The following is a 22,485-nucleotide window of genomic DNA, read 5'->3' as shown; positions in this document are numbered from 1 at the left end:
AGCAGGAGTGTCACAAAGATTCACTAGGCTGTTTCCTGGGATGGCAGCTTCACTGTATACGGAGGCATTGAATAGACTCGGCCTTTATTCTCTAGAGTTTAGGAGAATAAGAGGTGATCTTGTTGAATCTTTAAAAAATTATTTAAAGACTCAACAGGCTGGATGCAAGAAGAATGATTCTCTGGCTTAGGAATCTGCAGCAGCAGTCACAGAATAAGAGATAGACTATTTAAGAGTGAGATGAAGAGGGTCAGAAACCTTTGGAATTCTCTACCCTGCTGGTCTGTGGAGGCTCAGTCATTGTTCTTTCAAGACAGAAATTGAGAGATTTCTGGATATTAAGAAGAGTCAAGGGATTTGGGTATAGTGCAGGGAAATCATGCTGAGCTAGAAGATCAGCCATGACCTTGGCAAGCAGACCAAGCTCTAAAGGCCAAATGGCCTACTCCCTGTCCTACTTCTGATGTTCTTATGTTTCTGAACTGATTCTCAACCTGTGTGAATCTATACCATTTCAAATAACTCACCATCCAGAGAATTTTATTAACTAAATTCCGGAGGAACAGGTTAAATTTCTTTAGAGATTTAAGCTGTACACAAAAGCTTCTGGTTCTATTTCATCTGAAAAAGATGAGAAGATTCTTCTCACCAATATGTATATCTTCACTGCTTTATGCCATTTAGAACTGTAACCACACGCACTACACCTTGTATTGTGGCTATTACACCTTCAGTTCGGCCCTATCATTATAAATATGAGTTCAGTACAGAAACAAAACAGATTTAAGTTGCTTAAAGCAAACAAGCAGTGATTTAACAAAACAAATATAAAGCAGTTGAATATGTGGAGGAAATCTGAGCATCCCACTAAAATTGTCGCACCTAAATCTGTTTGGACCAAAACCATGGATTAAAAGAGTGGTGTGTCACTTAAATAAGGTAGGAGTTAATGTTCAATAGTACTGTGCTGGAGATATGAAGCACTCAATGTTTTGGAGGAAGAGTCACATAAAGGCAGCAAGCTATAATAAAAGTAGAAAGCTGCAGCACTGCTTCGTGAGTGAATTTGTATTCTATACCAGGTGAATAAATATTGAATGAAGAAATAGGAAGCAAAATGACATGATTCCTGCTGTGAGATACAGACAACTAAACAGTAAAGATAGAGATGGGGATCATCAGACATTTCAGAAAAATATGGAGCCTCAAAAGATGAGTAATACTGAGTAATTTAGCTATCTTAAGAATAAACTGGATATCATTGACATGGACTCTTAGTATGCATTTAATAATGTTCCATAAGTAATTATTACCAAATGTGAGAATACATGGATTTGGACTAAACTTATTACATGGATTATTATTGGTTGGAAGTTTGGAAACAGAATGGGAAAGTGTTTGTTTTACTATGAAGTGCTGACAAGCAATGTTCCCGGTAAACTGCACTGGAGCCTCAGCTTTTCATGGTATGCATTATTGACTTGCATACAGGAATAGGAAGCTGAATATCTGGATTTCAAAATGATACAGAGAAGGCGCAGTAAGTTACAGAGCTGGATCATGAAGATACATATTAACATGAAGTGAATATGTAAGAGGGCAAAGCTATTATGAATGATATGTGTTAGGTCATTCACACTGGACCTGACAAAAACATATCTGAGTTTTGTTCTAATTATGTCAGGTTGGTTGATGTGGAGAAACAAAGTGACTTAGGCAACTATGCATAGCAATCAGGAAAGGTTGTTCATGGAGACAGTAACTAATTAAAAAGGTCAATGACCTTCATCTCGAGGAGAATGGAATTCAATAGGGAAGAAACTTGGTCAGCTCTGCATCAAAATTGATTTGGTTTCTGGAGAGATGTATTAGTCTTGGAAAGATTGCAACACAGGTTCACCAGAATGATCCCAGTCCCTTAGCATTTAAATTATGAAGAGAGGCTGCATAAACCTAGCTTGCATTTTCTTGAGTTTAAACAGTCGAGGATTGATTTAATCAAGGCCAATATTGACCGAGTCTTCTGCAGAAATGCTGAATATTCTGGCAGAAAGGTCAGGATTTCTGTGCAAACAGGCCTATCCTGAACCACTGAACTGCTGATTGCCAGAGATTTCCCAATTGTGTGGCAACACTGGATCCCTAATGGATGGTGATGAAAATTCAAGGCCACTTATGCTTAAATTCTGGAGTGATATGTCTGTACCTGTGACTTGTGTGTTAGGTCAAGCATTTGCATTCTAGTTGACTTGGTGTAACTAATTGCATTCACAATACCCAGAGTCATCTTGTGTTACAGAAAAATTGTAACATTTAATTTTTGATGTGGAAGTGATTTTAGCAGTGAAGGGTTAATGCAGATGAATTGAGATAATGTACTGAGGAATGATAGAGCTAGACAGTGTTAAACTGAATTGACATCCTGGTTATTGACCAGTAGCAACTTACTTGATGGTTCTCCTTCTGAAATTATCATGAATGATCATTTATTATTAAAAATGCAAACAGAAAGTTAACAACATGATCAAGGTGAAAATATTGGTTTTGACCTTGATTATGTCTTGTAAGCCCTAGAGTACTGTGCTATTTAACCATTCAATTGATTAACTGGAAGACATAATTCCCCATAATTTGTTTGGTTTGCAAAATGGGTGTTATGTTTGCCCTTAAACCGTATCACTTCTCACAATAAGAATTGCAAAATTAAGTCACCCTTGCTTTAAGAAATTGGGATTGAGGTTTTGTCCCATTTAAAATATGAAAAGCTGACTTGCACATTCACAGGTGGTAGGTGCTGCCTAAACTCCTAATCACCTTATCCTTCATGTACTGTCCATTTTAAAGTGATGGCCTTATGGAGGTGAGGGAGGGTGGAAGGGACCAGTGAGGGGAGTCAGACAATCAAGAGGATGGAAGTTGAGAAGGGAGGGCAGAAGTCAGGGAAGGGGAAAGGGTTAAGTGGCATAGTGTTGGATAATGGGCCTCTCCCTCAAGCTATGGAGTGGCCTGATCAGGCTGTGCGTTGTCACTGGAACCCACACTGCTATTAGGCTTCTACCATTGATTGAAGCCTCTTGTGTGCAGATGCTGTGTTTTTTCTTGACGCTGTCTGTCAAGGCAACATTTGTAAATCAATGTTGCCTTTTGGAGAAAAAGTGAAAGTAAAAAAAGTGAAAATAAAAATGATGTCCAGTGTAGACCATTTTATTTCCAAATGGTGCTTGACTTTATACACAATGTACTTGTTTTACTGTGACTAAACGATGGTTATGGATCACAACCTTCTGATCCACTTTCTGTCTTAAGAGACAAATATGTGCTGTGCACACTGCTGACATTATCACATGCATGAGATATGACAGGAAAATGACTTCAGCAGTTCCCAATTCGATTTCCCAATGGATGGGACTCTTGCCAGAAATATGTGCAAACACATCAAAACATGTATGTTTCTACTGTTGCATTTTCTATTTTTATCCACATGTGTGGATTGTAATTATCTGCTGAGATTATTTTGTTGTGTGTTCATGCCTTATTTTTAATTCCACAGTTACCATTCTGGTGTCTCCTGATCTTGCTAACAATCGTCACCGTATAGGCAGCTGCTCTCAGCCTCTTGGAGTCGGTCCTGCTCAAACCTATCAAACTCCAGATAATTAAAATTTCCTGTGTTTGGCTAGAATAAAATGAGGCTAAAACTATTCTTTGCCTCACCATCTGTTCCCACTACTTAACTTATTGCCATCCAGAGATAGTAGGTTTATATGACAGCAACCCCAGGAGTAAAAGATGTCAAAGACCCCACAAGCAGCCTAAATGATTATGCTATGACTAAAAACAAGATCTGTACTCAGAATGGATTGATAATGGCTATTCAATTTAAAGTAAAATCTCATTTGTACCATTAATGTACATGCTTTTTTCAATATTTTCAGTTTTGTCCTTTGATGCCTTATTATTAGTGAATATGTAGGAAAATGCTGGAGAGGTGTTAATTCTATTTAATTTAATACTGTCATCTTGTTTTATATTTCTGTCTTAATACCCCTGGTGTTCTAAATATATTAAAACTCCATTAACCCAGCATGCTCGGGATTTTGTTGGTGCTAGACTGGCAGATTTTCTGGACTATTGGGTTATATTCCAACTTGTACTCCTACACATTTAATTCACTAATGTTTAGATGTTATGCAGTAGTATAATAATTTTTCCAGAAAACCTGTTAAGTTTAAAGGAAGCATGGGAAATAGATCCTGGTAGTTTCAATGGAGTGTGGAAGCAGGACTCAAGTGAGTTTCAAGGCAGCACAGGAACAGCAGACCCTGGTGTCTTGAGGAGAGAACAGGAATCCCAAGCCCCTAATGTATTGAAGGGAGCATGAAAACCCCAGGAACTGGTGTATTGAGGGGAGCAACAGAACCCCAGGAACTGGTGTGTTGAGGGGAGCATGAGAACCTCAGGACCCCGATGTACTGAAGGAAACAAGAGAACCCCAGGCCCTGGTGTGTTGAAGGCAGCAGGGGCATCAGCACCCAGTGAGCCAGATGCCAAACTCTCAGGATTTCTGAACAATCAGACAGTAGATGATCAGAGTTTTACTGTATTAAGATTATGGATGGAGCTCCTGTCCCTAGTCGGACTGGCCAGGTATTCCCAGTGTATTACATTTGAGTGGTCTATTCTCTGTTACATCAATGATGGGATTCCTATCATTTCCATCCAGGAATGGTAAACCCAGTTGGGATTTCTACTTCAGTTTGGCATCTATTGAAAAGTGGACACATTTTGATAGTGAATGTAGGTGTGATTGGGTTTGGTTGTTTAGTATTTCACAATTATATGTTTAGATTCATACAGAAAGCATGAACACATCTGCTGATACAAGGCTTGTTACCACACAGTGAAAGGAGTTGGTGAACCAGGTCGGGTAGTTGTCAAGCAAAGGTGTGAGCCATTGCTAAGCATTGGTAAAAGCCACACTCTCTCCCTCAGTTCCTTTGTAAAGTGTTGATTCTCTGCAATTGTTGAATCATGAATTAAAATTATAGAACAGCAACATACTACACTTAAGGCATTGGAGTACAGTTTTCTTCTATTCAATTATCTTAGCAAACATGTTGTCTTTAGTGCTGAGAAGTCCATTGATTTTTTTTCTCTGCTTTTCTTAAAAACAAAGCTAATGTAGTTCCCTGATGCAGAGCCCTGAAACGTCGACTTTTCATTCCCCTCCAATAGATGCTGCCCGACTTGCTGAGTTCCTCCAGCATTTTGTGTTGCTTCAGATTTCCAGCATCTGCAGAGATAAAAACAGAAAATTACCTGACCTGCTGAGTATTTTCAGCACTTTCTGTATTTCAGATTTCCAGCATTTGCAGTGTTTATGTTTTCGTTGTAAGCTGTTTAATGTGGGACTTCGCACAAAGTGAATGGGAAGGTCAAAGTCAAAGTATGGTTTATTGTCATATGTACAAGTACATGTACACAAGTGCAATGAAAAACTTACTTCCAGCAACATCACAGGCACATAGCATCATATAAGTAGCATTCACAAGAAAAGCATAAATTAAACATAAATTATATACAACTTCTACAAGAAAAAACACAATTAGAACAAAAAAAGGTCAATTGTAGTGCAAAGCGATCAGAGTAGTCATAGTGTTGATCACAATTTTAGGTGGTTGGAGGAAGGTATGGGGGATGTCAGAGGTAAGTTTTTTACACAGAGATTGGTGGGTGCGTGAAACGCACTGCCGGCAGAGGTGGTGGAGGCAGATGCATTAGGGCCATTTAAGAGACTCTTAGATAGGCACATGAATGATAGAAAAATGGAGAGCTATGTGGGAGGGAAGGGTTAGGTAGATCTTAGAGCAGGATAAAATGTCGGCACAACATCGTGTTGCCTGTAAGGGCCTGTACTGTGCCGTAATGTTCTATGTTCTATGATTGCATCTATGTGCTGGGCCCAGGATAGGTCATCCAATATGTTAACGCCCAGGAATTTAAAGCTGCTGACTCTCTCCACCACCAATGCCTAACTAAGAAATCTAATGACAAATAGTGGATTTTCTGAAATTCCATGAAGATGGAAATCACTTGCCTCAAATATAAATTGCCGATGAATGCACAGACTAATGAAATCGTTCAACTTCAGGGACCACTTTCTCTCTTTTTAATGTTGAACTAGTCACTAATGATTAACTGACTATCTTTTAATTGCTGAATTAGTATCAAAAGCTTCAAGAAATTTCGACAAATCCCTTGAGGGCAGTTTTAAAGCTGCTTACATCATGGCAAAGGTCAATGTTAACTTTTTAAATAATATTTTAATATTCATAAGATCTCTTTGATGTTAGTTTATAATAATCCTTATTCGAAAGATTTTTATCTTCCTTCTAGGGTCCAGTAACTCTATGTTTCACTGACAGGAAATAGAGCAGATATGCCTCGTTAACACTAGGTTCAACAGAGTGTTTCCCAGTGTTTACTTCCACATTGTGAGTCTGTACAGACAAACAAGTGCTGTTTTTTTCTCATTAAACATGATTCCAGGCACACATTCTAGATTATGATAATGAGTCATAGGCCTTTTGATTTTAAATGGCATTCTGTTCGGCATCAAAGACATGACTTACAAGGTTTACTTCTGTGTTAACAGAAGGATCCGTCAACTATAGATTACCAACACAAACTCTGTGAATCCAATGTGGAAGGAAAGCATATCACACAGCCTTAACTGTATTGTTATCACTTAATGAATGGAACAAGCATGACAAGTGCTCTAGGTTATTAATTACCTAGAGACAATAGTAATGATATTTAAATCTATTTTAGGATCAGTTAGAATGGTTGACACCTAGTTGCTGTGAGACAAGGACAAAATTGGCTCACTATTAAAACCATCTGTACAATGCAGATATTGGAAAGCAAGAATAAGGTTCAGTTCTCATTCCCATTGGGGTTTAAAATTAAGGCATTATTTTTATGATAAAATGTCTTCCATACATTCCTTATTAATTTAAAAACATACGAACTGAGTGGTACAAAATACATTTCAACATTTAGATGCATTATTTGCACTTGATATAACAGCAATGATAGTTTTTAGCATTTCTGGCTTCCTAAACAATGCTATTTCATGAGGATTAAAGCCTTTAGCATCTTCTTTTTTCATTTATCCATTGGAGTGTTTTCCTTTATGTGTGTTTCTTGTATTTACACATTAGAAGATCTCACTTCATTTATAATTTATTTCTTATGCACTGCATTGATTGTTATGCAGGCAAATGTGGTGGCCTGTGGTTACCCCCAGGACATCAGAATACTGACATCTATCTTCCGGGTCATTTCAGTTTCTTAAGTTTGACCAAGGCTGTGTGAAAGTCTGAAAAGAGCTAAGCCACCAGGAGCTGATAAGAACTATTCCCTACATATCTGTCGGCTGTCAGTCAACTTGATGTCAACATCACCTCATGGGATATCTGGGGGGAGGCAACTACAGTCAGCCAGATTCGCCTACATAACCATCATTATTGTACAGAGAAAATACATTATGAGTGCACTGAGATATTTTGATGTATAAATGCAAGTACCATTGACAAAGGAAACAGCTCCAATAGAGAAATAAAAAAATAATATTAAAGGTTTTGATGGCATTTTGGAAACCTATTATGTTTGGGAAAGCAAAAATGCCAGAAGGTCTCACTGCTGTTACATAATGTAAGGATGTTTTAATTATTTAACGTGGCCATAGAGAGGCAATAAACAAGATTCAGAAGCCTATGACAGTACCCAATTATCAATTATCATCAGGTGTTCTGGGGGTGGGGCCTCAGAGCATGCCAGCAGAAGACTGCTCAGTGCTTGGAGCCTGCTCCACCTCATGTAGGCGATCAGCTTGTTTGCCTCTCAGCATCAATAAAGAATATATGGGTGAGTGGGAATCATTGCTGTTGAGTTCAGGCAGTGGGTTGAGTCCAGCATGATCTGGCTCATTATTCTGATTTACTCTTTGTGTCATATATAAGCAACATGAGTGTTCCAATAATAATTTATTATGGAGCTTAAAACATAAAGATATATACCTAATTATATTTTTTTCTGATTTTTCTTTCAGGATAGTTCTCTTTACTTGCAGTCTTCTAGGAATGTTACAGTGAGCATCCGCAATAGTCAGGATCAGACTGTTACCCAATTAAATACAGGTAAGCTGGAACATCATGGAGAGAACACAGCACACTCCTGTCAGATCCTTAGCTGGATGTGCTGGAAATAACTAGAAAGAAGATTGTCACTCAGGCTGATTGGATAATATAATGTTATAATGCAATGATGTCCTGCGTTATTGGTAGTCATGAATTTGCAGCTGTAGCTTTCTCAAATAAACTGTAATCTTAATCTAACCCATGAAAGTGAGGTGGTGAGAGGTTGGGACAGGAGGAGGATAAAGTATAATAAAATGTTTATTCGCAGTGACAGAAAAGCCAACAGTGGGACATGCAGCAGTTCTACTAGCGGTAGAGTAGTATAAGGCCATAAGATATACGAGCAGAATTAGGCCATTCGGCCAATCAAGTCTGCTCCGCCATTCAATCATGGCTGATTTCTTTTTCTCAACCCCATTTTCCTGCCTTCTCCCTGTAACCCTTAACCCCCCTTACCAATCAAGAACCTATCAATCTCTGCCTGAAATACACCCAATGACTTGGCCTCCACAGCCCTCTGTGGCAATAAATTCCACAGATTCACCATTGTTTGGCTGAAGAAACTCCTCCTCATCTCAATTTTAAAAGGACATCCCTTTATTCTGAGGCAGTGCCCTCAGATCCTAGATTCTCTTACTAATGGAAACATCCTCTCCATGTCCACTCTATCCACTCTAGTAGAACTAGTAGCAGCCACTAGTTATGATATATTAAATCATAAACACCTATTACACTCATTCTCTCAGTTTACTTTGCAGTAGACATCAATAATGGAATTTTTTGCCTTCATGTGCAGACTGGACAGATTATCAACACGCAGTCCTTCATATTCAATTCCATTGTCTGTGCATCTTGAGTTCCCACTTTCATCCATGTTGCTTAGGGAAAGTAGTGATCTGACTTCTCTGTGAAAGGATAAAGGATAAACCAATAATAGACTAATCTCATATCCTATCCTCCCAATCACTTTGCAAGAGGCTTCTCATTGGTACGCTCAGAGCAAGGATGTATTCATGACAGTCATGGATGTCTATTTTTACCTAAGTTGAACCAAAACAACAGAGAAATTGGGTAAAATGGGTCATAGCTTGTTTTGCTTATGTCTTCACACAGTGGTCCAGAGCAGTTTGTAACCTGATCACCCATAGGGTGGCAGCACACAGCAGGGTGGTTACAATCACTCAACTCACTTACCTACTTTGTAGTTGCTGTTCCACTACCTGTCTCCACTGAGCACGTGGCAAAGACCTAAGGTCTTCAGAGATCTTTTTAACATGTGCTTGTTGGGTCCTATTGTCATCATCAGGGTCCAGTTCTACAGAGAAGTTGGTCACTCAGCAAGGAAGGGGGCCTGGGCAAAAAGGGAATGAAAAAGTTAAATTCAATTTTACTTTTTAATTTCCTTCTGGATCCAGGTGAATTAGCAATATCAGCACATGGACCTTTTAGATCTTCCCTTCCTCAGTCTTGTCCCAACCAATATAATATACTCTCCTGAGAGTGGCTGGCAGTTGATGTCTGAAGTCAGAGCAGAAAATGCTGGAAAATATCAGAGAATGTAATCCCAGTCCACTCAATCTCTCCTCATACTGCAAATCCATCATCTCTGGAACTAGTTTAGTGAATATTCACAGCTTTTTCCCTGGCAAATAAATCGTTTCTTAGCTAAGGAGACCAAAACTATGCACAATACCCCAGGTACAGTCTCACTGAGGCTCTGTGTAATTTTGATAAGACTTCTTTATTCCTGTATTCAAATCCTCCCTAATTAAGGCTAACATTCCATTTGCTCTCTTAATCATTTAGTGCACCTTCAGTGACTCTGTACCAGAACTCACTGGTTCCTTTCAACATCAACACAACCCAATCTCTCATCTTTCTTTTTTGTTAGATGCATCAAAACAAATAACCTCCCATTTTTTCATAAGGTGTTCAATCTGCCACAATCTTGCCCACTCGCTCAGCTTGTCCATACCTCTTTGACATCTCTTTACATCTTGCAACGTACAGGCCATCCCCAGGTTACAAATGCCCGACTTATGGACACTGCTACATATGAACAAGCTCCCATAATATTATTAAATTCAAAAATCTGATGTATGTGCATACATTCGTTCCTACAAATGGCAGAACTAGTTTCCTCTCTCTCTTCACTTTCAGCAATTGTTCTTTCTTATCAGTCTTATGTGCTTTCGATGCCATTCAGTACAATATTGCAGAAGTATGGTTACCCCATCAAGTGATTTTTATGTTTTTTCCGACTTATGGACAAGATTGGCTTATGGAAGTCTGGATACGATGAGATGGACTATGACCTCATGATCTACCTTGTTGTAACCTTGCACCTTATTGCACTGCACTTTCTCTGTAACTGTGACACTTTACTCTGTACTGTTATTGTTTTTACCTATACTACATCAATGCACTCTGTACTAACCCAATGTAACTGCACTGTGTAATGAATTGATCTGTACGATCGGTTTGCAAGACAAGTTTTTCACTGTACCTCAGTTGAAGTGACAATAATAAATCAATACCAATACCAATAAAAACAGAACCTGTTCATTTCCGGGGACTGCCTGTATTCACAATTGCCACCTGGCTTACTATCTTCAGCAAACTTGGAATTGGTTCCCTTGGCCAAATTGTTGATATTCATTGTAAACAGCTGGGGTCCAAGCCCAGTCCCTACAGTACTCTACTAATCACAGCCTGCCAAATTGAGAACAATCCATTTGTTCCCACTATCTTCCTTCTGTCCAAGAACCAATTCTCAATCTATGTTGGTACATTAGCCCCCAATTCCAGGTGCTCTAACCTTGTTTACTAATCTCCTGTGCTGGGTGTTATCAAAAACCTTTTGAAAATTGAAATATATCAAATCCACTTTATCTGTTCTACTAGCCACATCCTCAAAGAATTCCACCAGATTAGTGAAATGTGACGTTCCTTTCATAAGTTCACATTGGCTCTGCTCAATCCTATTCTTCTCTCCTTGGAATTCTGTTATTGCATCCTTCATCATAGATTCCAGCATTTTCCTTATCACTGACATTAGGCTAACAGGTTTTCTTTCTCCCTCCTTTCTTAACTATTGAGGTCACATTTGCTCCCCTCTAATACATAGGAACAATTCTATAATCTGTAGAACTATGGAAGATGATAACCAAAGCCTCCACTTTCTTTAAAGTCACCTCTTTCAAAATGATAGAATGTAAATTGTCAAGTCCTTGTGACTTATCAGCTTTCAAACTCATCAGATTCTCTGCTACTGCTTTTTGATTAATGCTTCATTCTTTCAGTTCCTCATTCTCATTGGACCCTTGATTCTCTAATATTTCTGGCAATTTTTGTATGTCTTGTGTGTCTTTGTGTGTGAAGACAGACTCAAAGTAATTGTTTATTTCCTCTATCATTCCCCTTTATAAATCCTCCACTCTCTGTCTGTAAGGGCTATATAAACTCTTAGTTCATTTTTATATTTTCCAACCAGTCTACTTTCATTTTCTATCTTGCCTTTCTTTATCAATTTCTTCTTCCTCTTTTGCTGAATTCTAAAATGTTTCCAATCCCCAGGCTTACTGCTATTTCTGACAACTTTTTAAGCCTCTTCCTTGGATTTAACACTATCTTTAATTTCTCTTGTCAGCCACGGATGAATCACTTTTTCCACTGAGATTTCATGCCTTGAAGGCATATTATTTTTTAAATTATAACCATTCCCTGTCCACCATCATACCTTTCAATGTACTCTCCTCGTCAACCAGAGTCATCTCTTCTCTCATGCTTTTATAGTTTCCATTGCTTAGACTTAAGACTCTAGTTTTGCACTGGACTACATCGCTTTCAAACTCAGGAGCATTTATTTGTGAGCTTGCACCAGTCTTGAATGGTGAAGGTAGAACTTTGATCCTGGTCACGAGCTGCATGTTGTACTTGCTTCAGATTCAATTCCATTGAGCTTACTGGGACTGAAGTTTAGAAGTGAAATACAACATACACAGGCTACTGAATAAAGCATGAAGCATACATAAACAAGGATGAATTTCTATTGCCACATCTCCAGGGTGAATATTCTTGGGGAAACAGGAAGAAGAACCTAATAAAGATTAATTATATGCAAAGAAATATTTCTAGGAGATAACTACCACACTAACCTTGAAGTAGCAGCTGCTGAAATACATAGGAAATTATTCTGACATGGTTATAGTTATGATTCCCAGCTTATTTGCTTTTAACAGGCCACATGGTGCCTTTCAAGTCTGCATAAACAGAATAAACATAGTGTATTTTAGTTAGCTCCTTTCATCACAAATATTTCCTAGACTAAATTTACTGTTGATTGAGTATCCATTTATAATGGCCCCAACTCTTTGTCAATATGGCAGCAACCACTCCTGATCACCTATACCTCACCCTTACTGCTGGCATGATGGGAGGTATTATGTTTGTGTAATGTCAGACAGCTTAAAACAAAACCTTGGATAATTGTCTCTTACAGACCTAATAATGACAGACATGTGCATGATCAGGTCACCATTTGGCCATAAGTTCCTGTGGAGCAAAAACTAAAGGAAGATAGATGTTTCTATTAGTTAGAATAATTAGTTTAGTGCAATGTTTATACAGAGGTTATCTTAAACTATATTGAAAAATGATATAATCAAGAGGGATGAATCAATTTTGTCAGGGTATGAAGTGGCTGTCTGGTGAGTTATCAATTTATTTTAGTGCTCCAACCAAGCTGAGTATCACTGCCAAGGAACAGCTCATAAATGAGAAAAACATGGAAAATGGTCAGCTGCTTGTGGGTCTACATATAACATTATTCAGCTTCAAGTATCTCACAATTGTTTGTGTTCATACGCAGGAAGTGAAGCTGTAGAAGCACGTGGCAAGAGGTTTGAGGTCAACTCAAATACTGGAAAGTTATTATTTTCCGCGGAGGACAGAGAAGTGGTTGTCGGTGCTGATCGTTTACGAGTCTTAGGTACTGAATTTCTAATCATACACAGCCTTACAATTTCTTAAACTTTACCTGTGCTCAAAAAAAAGGGACTTCAGAAAAGAGAAAGTCCTTTGCTGGCAAAAGTCTCTCATGGCATTTTTCAGAAGCCTGCAAATGGCCAGTAAAATTAAAAACATTGGGACGTGAACCAATCATAAATGAATAGAAAATGTGTACAAAATGCTGACTGTTACAGGGTTCATTTTAGTAAGTCTCACTGCATATTTAACATTTTCAATTCCTATGAGCTAAAGATAGCATAACTGTGCAAGAATTTCAAAATTGAAAAGATAAGTTAAAGGTATCTGAAATTATGTATCATATCTCACTAATATTGTGGATATATTGCAGTCATTCTGTTGATTTTATCCTGATCTCACAAAGCAACATGTTCTTGGACATTACAAGACCATTTTCTTTCTGAAGTTGGAACAACTTGCCTGGCAGTTGAATGAATATCAGTACGATCATTTTGGTGTGTTTCCAGCAAACTTTACACCAATTTTACTTTTGCTGGAGTTTTCTAAAAGTGGCAGTGAAATAGAATACATTTGTTAACACCTCAGCGGTTGCACTCTTTGTAGAAGGTACTGCCAATGTTTAATGTGATGTGGCAAATGGGGAAGACTAGAAGAGGACCAGAACATGAAACTAGGAGTGTGTCTCAACAAAGAGTGCTGTTCATTCTTGCAGCACTGTAAGAGGAAGAGAATCAACCTTTCATTAAATGTGAAAGCAACAAATGTAATGCAGATAATGAGTGAGATAATCTGTAAGCATAGGAAGTGTCAGCACCAAATAGAAACTCACCAGAGGCAAGATTTCCTCTGCTGCTTTCTATAAGATGATTGTAAACATGTGAAGCATAGAATATTTGGTCAATGGAATAATAACACTAAGCTAGAAAATATCATGTCCTTTAAGGTAACAGTGGATAAATATTTGAAGCAGATATGGCCATGGAAAATGGGATTACCTGTGAATTGCTTCAGCAAGGAGACAGGAAAGGCATGATGGCCCAAAATAACTTCTGACAGAAAATGTTTTGATTCTTTGGTACTTGATAACAATCAGATAAACATTATATCTTCTGTGCGATTCAGAATCAGAATCAAGGTTTATTATCACTGACTTACAGTATATGTTGTGAAATTGGTGTTTTGCTGCAGCAGTGCAAAGACAAAAAATGACTATAAATTACAAAATAAATAAATAGTGCAAATAAATGGAATAATGAAGTAGTGTTCATGGCTCCATGAACCGTTCAGAAGTCTGATGGCAGAGGGGAAAAAGCTGTTCCTAAGTCATTGAATGTGGGTCTTTAGGCTCCTTTATGCTACCTCCCCGATGGTAGTATAGAGAAGAGGGCATGTTCCGGATGGAGAGGGTCCTTAGTGATGGATGTCGCCATCTTGAGGCACTGCCTCTTGAAGATGTCCTCGATGGTGGGGAGGGTTGTGCCCATGATGGAGCTGGCTGAGTCTACAACCCTCTGCAGCCTCTTGCGATCCTGTGCATTGGAGCCTCCATACCAGGCTGTGATGCAACCAGTCAGAATGCTCTCCACCATACATCTATAGAAATTTGCAAGAGCCTTTGGTGACATATCAAATGTCCTCAAACTCCTAATGAAGTAGAGCCACTGGCGTGGCTTCTTCAAGATTGCATCAATATGTTCAGACCGGGATAGATCCTCCAAGATGTTGACACCCAGGAACTTGAAGCTGCTCACCCTTTCCACTGCTAACCAATCAATGAAAACTGGTGTGTGTTCTCCCGACTTCTCCTTCCTGAAGCTCGCAATTAATTCCTTGGTCTTGCTGACATTGAATATGAGGTTGTTGTTGTGACACCACTCAACCAACTGAACTATCTCATTCCTATACACCTCCTTGTCAGCATTTGTGATTTTACCAACAACAGTGGCGTCATCAGTGAATTTATAGATGGCGTTTGAGCTGTACCTAGCCACACAGTCATGAGTGTAGAGAGAGTAGAGCAGTGGGCTAAGCACGCATCCTTGAGGTGCGCCTGTGTTGATTGTCAGCGAGGAGGAGATGTGGTCTCCCGATTAGGAAGTCAAGGATCCAGTTGCAGAGGGAGGTACAGAGACCCAGGTTTTGAAGTTTGTTGATTAATACCCAGGGGATGATGGTGTTGAACACTGAGCTGTAATCAATAAACAGCAGCCTGATGAATGTTTTACTGTTGTCTAGGTGCTCCAAAGCAGAGTGGAGAGCCAGTGAGATTGCACCCACTGTAGGCAGATCCTTGCTCAGGCAGGAGTTAATTCCAGCCATAACCAACCTTTGAAAGCACTTCATCACACTAGATGTGAGTGCTACTGGGCGATAGTCATTGAGGTAGCTCACCCTGATCTTCTTGGGTACCGGTATAATTACTGCCCTTTTAAAGCAGGTGAGATCTGCAGACCGCAGCAGTGAGAGGTTGAAGATGTCCTTGAACACTCCAGCCATTTGGTCAGCACAGATCTTCAGTACTCGGCCAGGTACACCACTGGGGCCTGATGCCTTGTGAGGGTTCACCCCCTCTGATACCGGCCTCTGAGACAGAGATCATAGGGTCACCAGATGCTCTGAGGTTTTGCACAGGTGTAGTGTAAATATTGTTGACTGATAAGGGTGTGTAAAGTAATGTGGAAGTTTAGAAAAGAGGACTTGGCAATGACATTGCAATGGGGAAAAATATTGAAAAGGGTGGTCATTGCAAATGAACACGAAGATGTCTGCTGAGGACAAGTAGAGAGAAAGACAGAGCTGTTAAATTGTAGGTCTGATTTTCTGCACTATGCTTGTTGTTTATGATCTCGAATACTGGAATACAAGGCTTCTCTTTAAATAGTAACTCACCTACTTCTCCAATCCAACCAAAAAAGGATAATTTTGATGTGAAGATTTAAAAGACTCTCAAAAGGACTAATTAGTTCTGCTAAATGTCATATCACGTCAAAATAAAACTGCCAGGTGCCAATTGGCCCTAATTGCTTATGTTACCATGGTTTAATGGTGAAAGACAATTAAACTGAAAAAAATGTAATTATATCCCTAGTAATATATTACCTGGAGATTATCATCTCCCTAAAGAGATCATTAGGAGTTCAGTTATGAAAGCAAAACATTTCTGCAACTTATCATCGATCAGTTTATTGTTCCTAACAGATTTCAGAAATACTCAAGAGTTTACTCCAAATAGTTCTTCAGGCCAAATGTTCTGCTACAAATATTTTAATAATGGATTAACGTAATGGAAGATAAAGCAGTTCCAACACGAAGCCTAATGTCCAATCCAAAACACTTAACGCAGATGTTTTCCTTCACAGCAATCTTCAACCAAGCTGTGATGTGGGGTTAACTTTAATGCAGAGTCAGTTTCAAGCAGGTGGGAAAAGAATGCAAAATGTTTTTGCCAGCCCAAGTTTGTGGCATTTTTGATCTTAGACCAGTTTAGAGTTTAGACCAGTTAGACCATGCCACTGGTGACTGGCCTCTTTAGGCGTTGTGAAGGACACTTTCACACTTAACTGGAGGCCCTTTTCTCTCAGTTGATATGTTTCAGCCCGACAGGAGGGCCACAGGCTGCACCCTGCACAGATCTCATTTAAAATTGGACAATAAGGATGATGGGTTTCACCACCCTATCCTCCACAATTCCAACTGTTTTGGGACAGCTTTTCAACTGCTTGTAGAGTCCATCAGGTCAAATTGAAGAATGGCACTAAAGGGTCAAGTTACTCTTCAGTGCCAAACTCCTTATTTTTCATTAGTTTCCAATCCTTAGTTGTTTTTCCTGTTTCAGTGATTCAGGAAAATTACCAGTTTTTCCAAGTTTAACGATGGGCAGGAGCTGAGAATGATCACTATTGAAATTGCTTGCTATTTTCACAGAAACAATATATAGCTCAATGAATTGAAAATTATCTTGCCAGTAATAGAAAGATCTTGTTCTGAGAAGAGTGTTGTGCTTTTGTTTGGATGATTTTTTTGTCCAAGTCAAGGAAAATGTGGATGTAAGAAATAAAAGCTGGAGTAGACACTTCAGCCCTTGGCATCTTTTCTGCCATTTATTGCTGATTTCTACTTCACTGTCTCTTTCCTGCACTCACCCCATTTACCTTGGATTTCTGATTATCTAAAAATCTGTCCATGATTGTCTTGAAATACCTCAGTATCAGAGCATCCATAGCCTTCTCGGGCAGTGAATTCCAGAAGTTCCAGTAGATCCTACAAATATTGCCTGGAAGCCACAATTGTTCTTTTTGCCACTTACATTGCTCTTTAACAGAATGGTGAATATTATGAATTTAATGATTGTGACTTCCTGATGTGAATCCAACAAAGGAAGTCAGCCACTGGAACCAGTTAGCACAAAATCATAGGTGTGAAGACATTCGTTAAAATTTACTAAGTTTCCAGCTGCACCAGGTCAAAGAATCTCCTGGCTTTCTCTTTCTTAAATGATATTGACAAAGTGATAAGAAATCAACACAGTAAATCATTAGACTGGTGGGAAACCCAAAGGAGATTTCTGGGGAGGCGTGTTGACTTAAACAGATCTTTGGTCTATTGAGGGCAGTTTCAATCAGCACTCACAACCAAAGAAACATGTAGCCTCAATTTCAGTAACTGTGTTTTATTGCATAGCAATTTATGTGGCCTGAATGTTTGAAATGACTTCAAAGTTAGTTCTTATTTAGAGCTGAGAACAGAAATTGTCACATGGTGCTTTAACAAGTTCAGATCGATACCAATTCAAAACATGCATTGTATTTCTCTCCTTTTCTTAACAACTAAACTTTTCTACAATGATTATGTTTTCTTAGTCTGTCAAGTAACAGTTTTGCTGGATTGACAGACATTAATTGACTTCATACTGGAACAGATAAGTACACAGAAAGGAATGGGAAAAGAATAGTGTATAAAACTAATCAGAAACAGAGTGATCTTATACAATAGTTATGGAACTCACTGGTCTAGAAACTCAGTCAAGTGCTGCATGCCTTTTATGTGCTATGTGCTTGAAAGAAAATGTAAAATCAGTCACTTAATGCAATTAGCATTTTGTTGTGCCTGGTGCAAAATTGAATCGTGGTGTGGTGTGCATATTGCACCTATACATGGAGACCACTGGCTATACAGGAATGATGACTGTTGTCATGTAATGCATATTTTATGTCATTGTTGCAAAGGTGAAGCCAAATATATGACAACAGAGCATAGTTAAAAAGGAAGGTTGGGCTTTGTTTGTGACTTGTGAACTGATGTGCTCTTACCGTGCATAACTGCAATAAAGGCCAAGGAATCGTTTGCTCATGTGCACAACTTGTTACCTGTTGTGCCTGCAGAAAAATCACTTTCTCATGACCCAGAAGAAACTGGCACAAGTCTTTCACACAGTGCCATCTTAGCCCACATTTTATGAATGATACTATTTCTAGGCCATGGACTTCTCAATGTGACTGTGTGACTGTACAGAATTCTGACCTCACTCAATGTTTCAGGAACAGCTTCTTCCCATCTGTCATTAGATTTCTGAACGATTCATGAACCCATGAACACTACCTCATTATTTCTCTTTTGCACTATTTATTTATTTTTGTAACTTATAGTAATTTTTGCGTCTTTATGTCTTGCACTGTACTGCTGCCGCAAAACAACAAATTTCACAACATATGTCAGTGATAATAAATCTGATTCTGATTCTGATTCTAATTCTGATTCCTTGGTAGTCAGGAATCCTCATTGCAGTTTTAAGTAAGGAAGGAATGGTGGGTTAATATGTTGTTCTATTGGTTTCAACCTTTTTCATTCACTCTGCTCTGTTCAATAACATTATTCAACTAGAGGAAATGCAGCTCTTAAGTGTCCAGGCCCAATACAAATATAACTAATAATAACTTCACTTTTGTTAAATATTTTGTACAATTCTGTACAATTGAAGGATGAAAGACAAGGAAACTATTAAAGGAAAAAGAAAAGTGCTGAGGAATCGATATGTGAGATATTAGTGATAGATGGGCAGAGGTGGAAATGGAGGATGGTGATGATACTAAGATGGATTTTCATATTTTTGTGATGGAGGTGATGTTAAACTTGCTTGAACAGAAGAACAAGGTTGTGAGCAGTCTTATTCAGTCTGAAACATTAGTCCTGAGGGATTGGAATACATCACAAAGCCAGGAGTGGAGTTTATGAGTTCAAATGACTTTCCTATATTTGGAGAAGATCTTGACACATTCCCATTATAAAAGCACAGAGGTACTGTAAGTTTGAGCAAAATGATGGAGGTACAATGACATGTGTGATCTGTGACAATGTGAATGGAGGAGGATAAAGGATAGACCACTGGGAAATTGTAGAGCCAGTGGAAAATGGATAGGAAGAATCCATTGCTGGGGAACGTCTTTCTCTCATTCACTCAGTAAGGTACTGGAAGATAGCCAGCAAACTAAACTAACAAGTAAGAGTGTTTTATTTATAAAAGAACTTGCATTGCACAAAACAGCATTCCTTGCAGTGTCTTTGTTTACAGAGGCAGACAGCTTCTGGCAGCTTCTAGCACATTTATAACAACATGCAGAGAGGAGTTGGTCATGGACTACAATTCTTAAAGAGGTACACATCTAATGACACCTAAGCCACAGTGAATCACCTAATATTACATAAGCCACCCACAGGAAATCCTCTGAAATTATTCGATAAGAATGGTATCAAATGAGGCCAGTCCACCAGAGCTGAGAACTAAGGAGGGAATAGGAGAAGGATAATCTACTGACTGAGTTTAACTACAAGGAGCAGCTAATGCATCATAGATACAAAGAATGCTGCTCTACATCTCTACTGTGGTTTTGTTGCTGAAGGAAACCAATAGAGGAATTCATAGTGGGGAGCTGGGAGATAGAATATGTTCATCAACTCGGAGAAAAAAGGGAGCTTAGAGATTCATTTGCAGCTAGGGAGGTCAAAAAATTGAAGAATCGATTTTTTTGAGAATGTGTGTGGTTCTTATTTCTTGTTCCGTGTTTGTTTTTAACCAGAGATTACTTGACTTCAATCGAGGAGGCTTGTATTTGTGAGTCAACTTGTGACATTACACCATTAAATCCAGATCCATTATCTCTGTGGCAGAATTGGAGATCTTTTATGTATTTCACCATCAGAAAGAGAAAAAATATCAATATAAATGTCGTCATTGCCACACTTCGTTTCATTCCTTATACTCATCTAGGTCTTTCACAGTGGCTGTCAGATTCTGGTGTGAGTTTAACCCTACCCATCTGGGTGGGTGGACATGTAAATTCACTCCCATTACTCACTCCGGATCAGCTGTGAGTTGACCAGTGCTAGTTTTGCTCTACTGAGCAGATGGCAAGGACATCCAGCCAAAGCAGGTGGAGCCTTCCCTTGCCCAACACAGCATTAAGCCATCAAGGTCTGATTGTGCACCTTTTTAAAATTTTCTTTCCAAAACCTGGAGGAATGGCAATGTTTCTCCACTCCAGTTTGATGCTTTCTTCTGGTTGCTCACTCCCTTCTTTCCAATCATCCAGGGGCCAACACAAGTATGCAAGGGTTTGGGACATTAGTTACAACATTGTGCCAGTCAGAAAGGTTTCAAATTACATAAAGGAGTATTTTTGGTGAATTAATTGTGCCTGAAGAGTACTTTTGTAAGTCACATTTCAATGGCACTGCCCTTTGCAAGACCGGACTCTGAGGTTACAACACACAAAAAGCTGGAGGAACTCAATGGGTCAAGCAGCGAAACATTAACTATTTTCCTCCATAGATGCTGCCTGACCCACTGAGTTCATCCAGCTCTGTGTGTGTTGCTCCAAATTCCAGCATCTATAGTCTCTTGTGTCTCTATATTGATTCTGAGGTTGTTGACATGAAGAGTCTGTGTCTTCAATAAAATTATTTTTCTTGCTGCATGAGATTACTTCCAACATGTAAAATTTACAAGGATAGAACAAATGCTGACTATTTTTGATGCAAAATGTTTCCTTCAGAAGCTAGTTCTGCACTAGCCATCATTATACCAACATGAATATTTGAAATGAATGTGTTGTGGGAGTCTGTCTGGGCTGCACGCTTAATCCAATCGAGGGAGCTGCTCCTGAGTCTTTGCCAGTGCCAGTCTACAACCATCTGGCAGGGATTCGGGAGGTAGCTTTATACTTTCCTTTCCTCTGGAGTGATGTGATGATTGTCCTCAACGTAGCACCTCCTTAAGAAAACTCAGGAAGGTTATATATAAGCAGGAAAGTCTTTGTGCAAACAGGACCTTGGAACTGTTGCCCCTTTCAAGGTAGAATTTTATTAAAAAAAACTCTGGGCATGAATTGGTTTATATCAGCAAATTGATGACCCCACTTACACCACAGCTGATATTTCATTCTGTTGTGTTGGCTGCTGATTTACTATGAACCCATTTACTGGTGCCTTTCAGATCAACAACCTCATCCAACGCACACCCCTTTATCTTCATTCATATACAATACCTATTACAAAGAGGGATTTTGGAAGTAGCATTCAACATTAGCTATGGTGCCAGATCTGTAGTGATAACCTGTGGTAATCCGCTCAAGCTTTCAGACATTACGGAAGAGACAGCAAATCCTCTACATCCTGTTCAGCCAGATAGGAACTTAACAACTGCTGTCCTCACCCTCCCTCCTAAAACACCAGCTCAAATTCTCTCCTAAGTATCTAGCTTGAACATTTCAAACTTCTGACATGCAATTCAATGGAGAATCTTTTGTTAAAAAATCATTCTTATGGGTGCTTGGTGGTCGACCTGGACTCAAGTGGGCTATGGCCTGTTTCTGTTCTATACAACTCTAATGTTGCTCTGCTCACACTGGAGACTTTGAGTACTTTCCTTCAATATACCTGAAAAATGACTAACAAAGAAGATGTGAATTTAAACTTGTTATTAGTTCTATCTCCACGACTTAGGAAAGATAAGATGCAATTAGAAACAGAAAGGGTAACCTCAAACTAAGGACAAGCTTCCCTGTTAAGGCTCACCCAATTTATTTAGTCCCAACATCAGAGGTTGCCAGACTTTCAGGCTTGGAGGGACATTTTCCAGTCAGAGCTAAAAACTGTGAGCCAAAGTTTTTTTTACAGCACTTCTATGGACATAACCTGCTAGTTCACAGAGGCTGTTGGATACGTGCAATCACAACAAAGAATATTCAGTGCTCCTTTGATATCACTTGTCCAAAATTTCACTAAGCACACGAGGATCATG

General features: G+C 39.0%; 1 protein-coding gene across 4 annotated transcripts in view; it reads left to right on the top strand.

Moving 5' to 3' along the window:
* The window catches only part of sgcd (sarcoglycan, delta (dystrophin-associated glycoprotein)), a 365,223-nt gene that overhangs the window by 303,295 nt on the left and 39,443 nt on the right, over positions 1 to 22,485 (top strand). For all 4 annotated transcript variants that reach the window (XM_052014957.1, XM_052014953.1, XM_052014956.1 and 1 more), the window contains 2 exons: positions 8,114 to 8,201; positions 13,072 to 13,191. In XM_052014957.1, coding sequence (XP_051870917.1) covers positions 8,114 to 8,201; positions 13,072 to 13,191 — 208 coding nt within the window. The remainder of the gene's footprint in view (positions 1 to 8,113; positions 8,202 to 13,071; positions 13,192 to 22,485) is intronic.

The sequence above is a fragment of the Pristis pectinata genome, chromosome 4 (assembly GCF_009764475.1).
Source record: "Pristis pectinata isolate sPriPec2 chromosome 4, sPriPec2.1.pri, whole genome shotgun sequence".
Lineage (NCBI taxonomy): Eukaryota > Metazoa > Chordata > Chondrichthyes > Rhinopristiformes > Pristidae > Pristis > Pristis pectinata.
The sequence above is the reverse complement of the archived record's forward strand: the minus strand, read 5'-3'. Positions and strand labels throughout refer to the sequence as shown.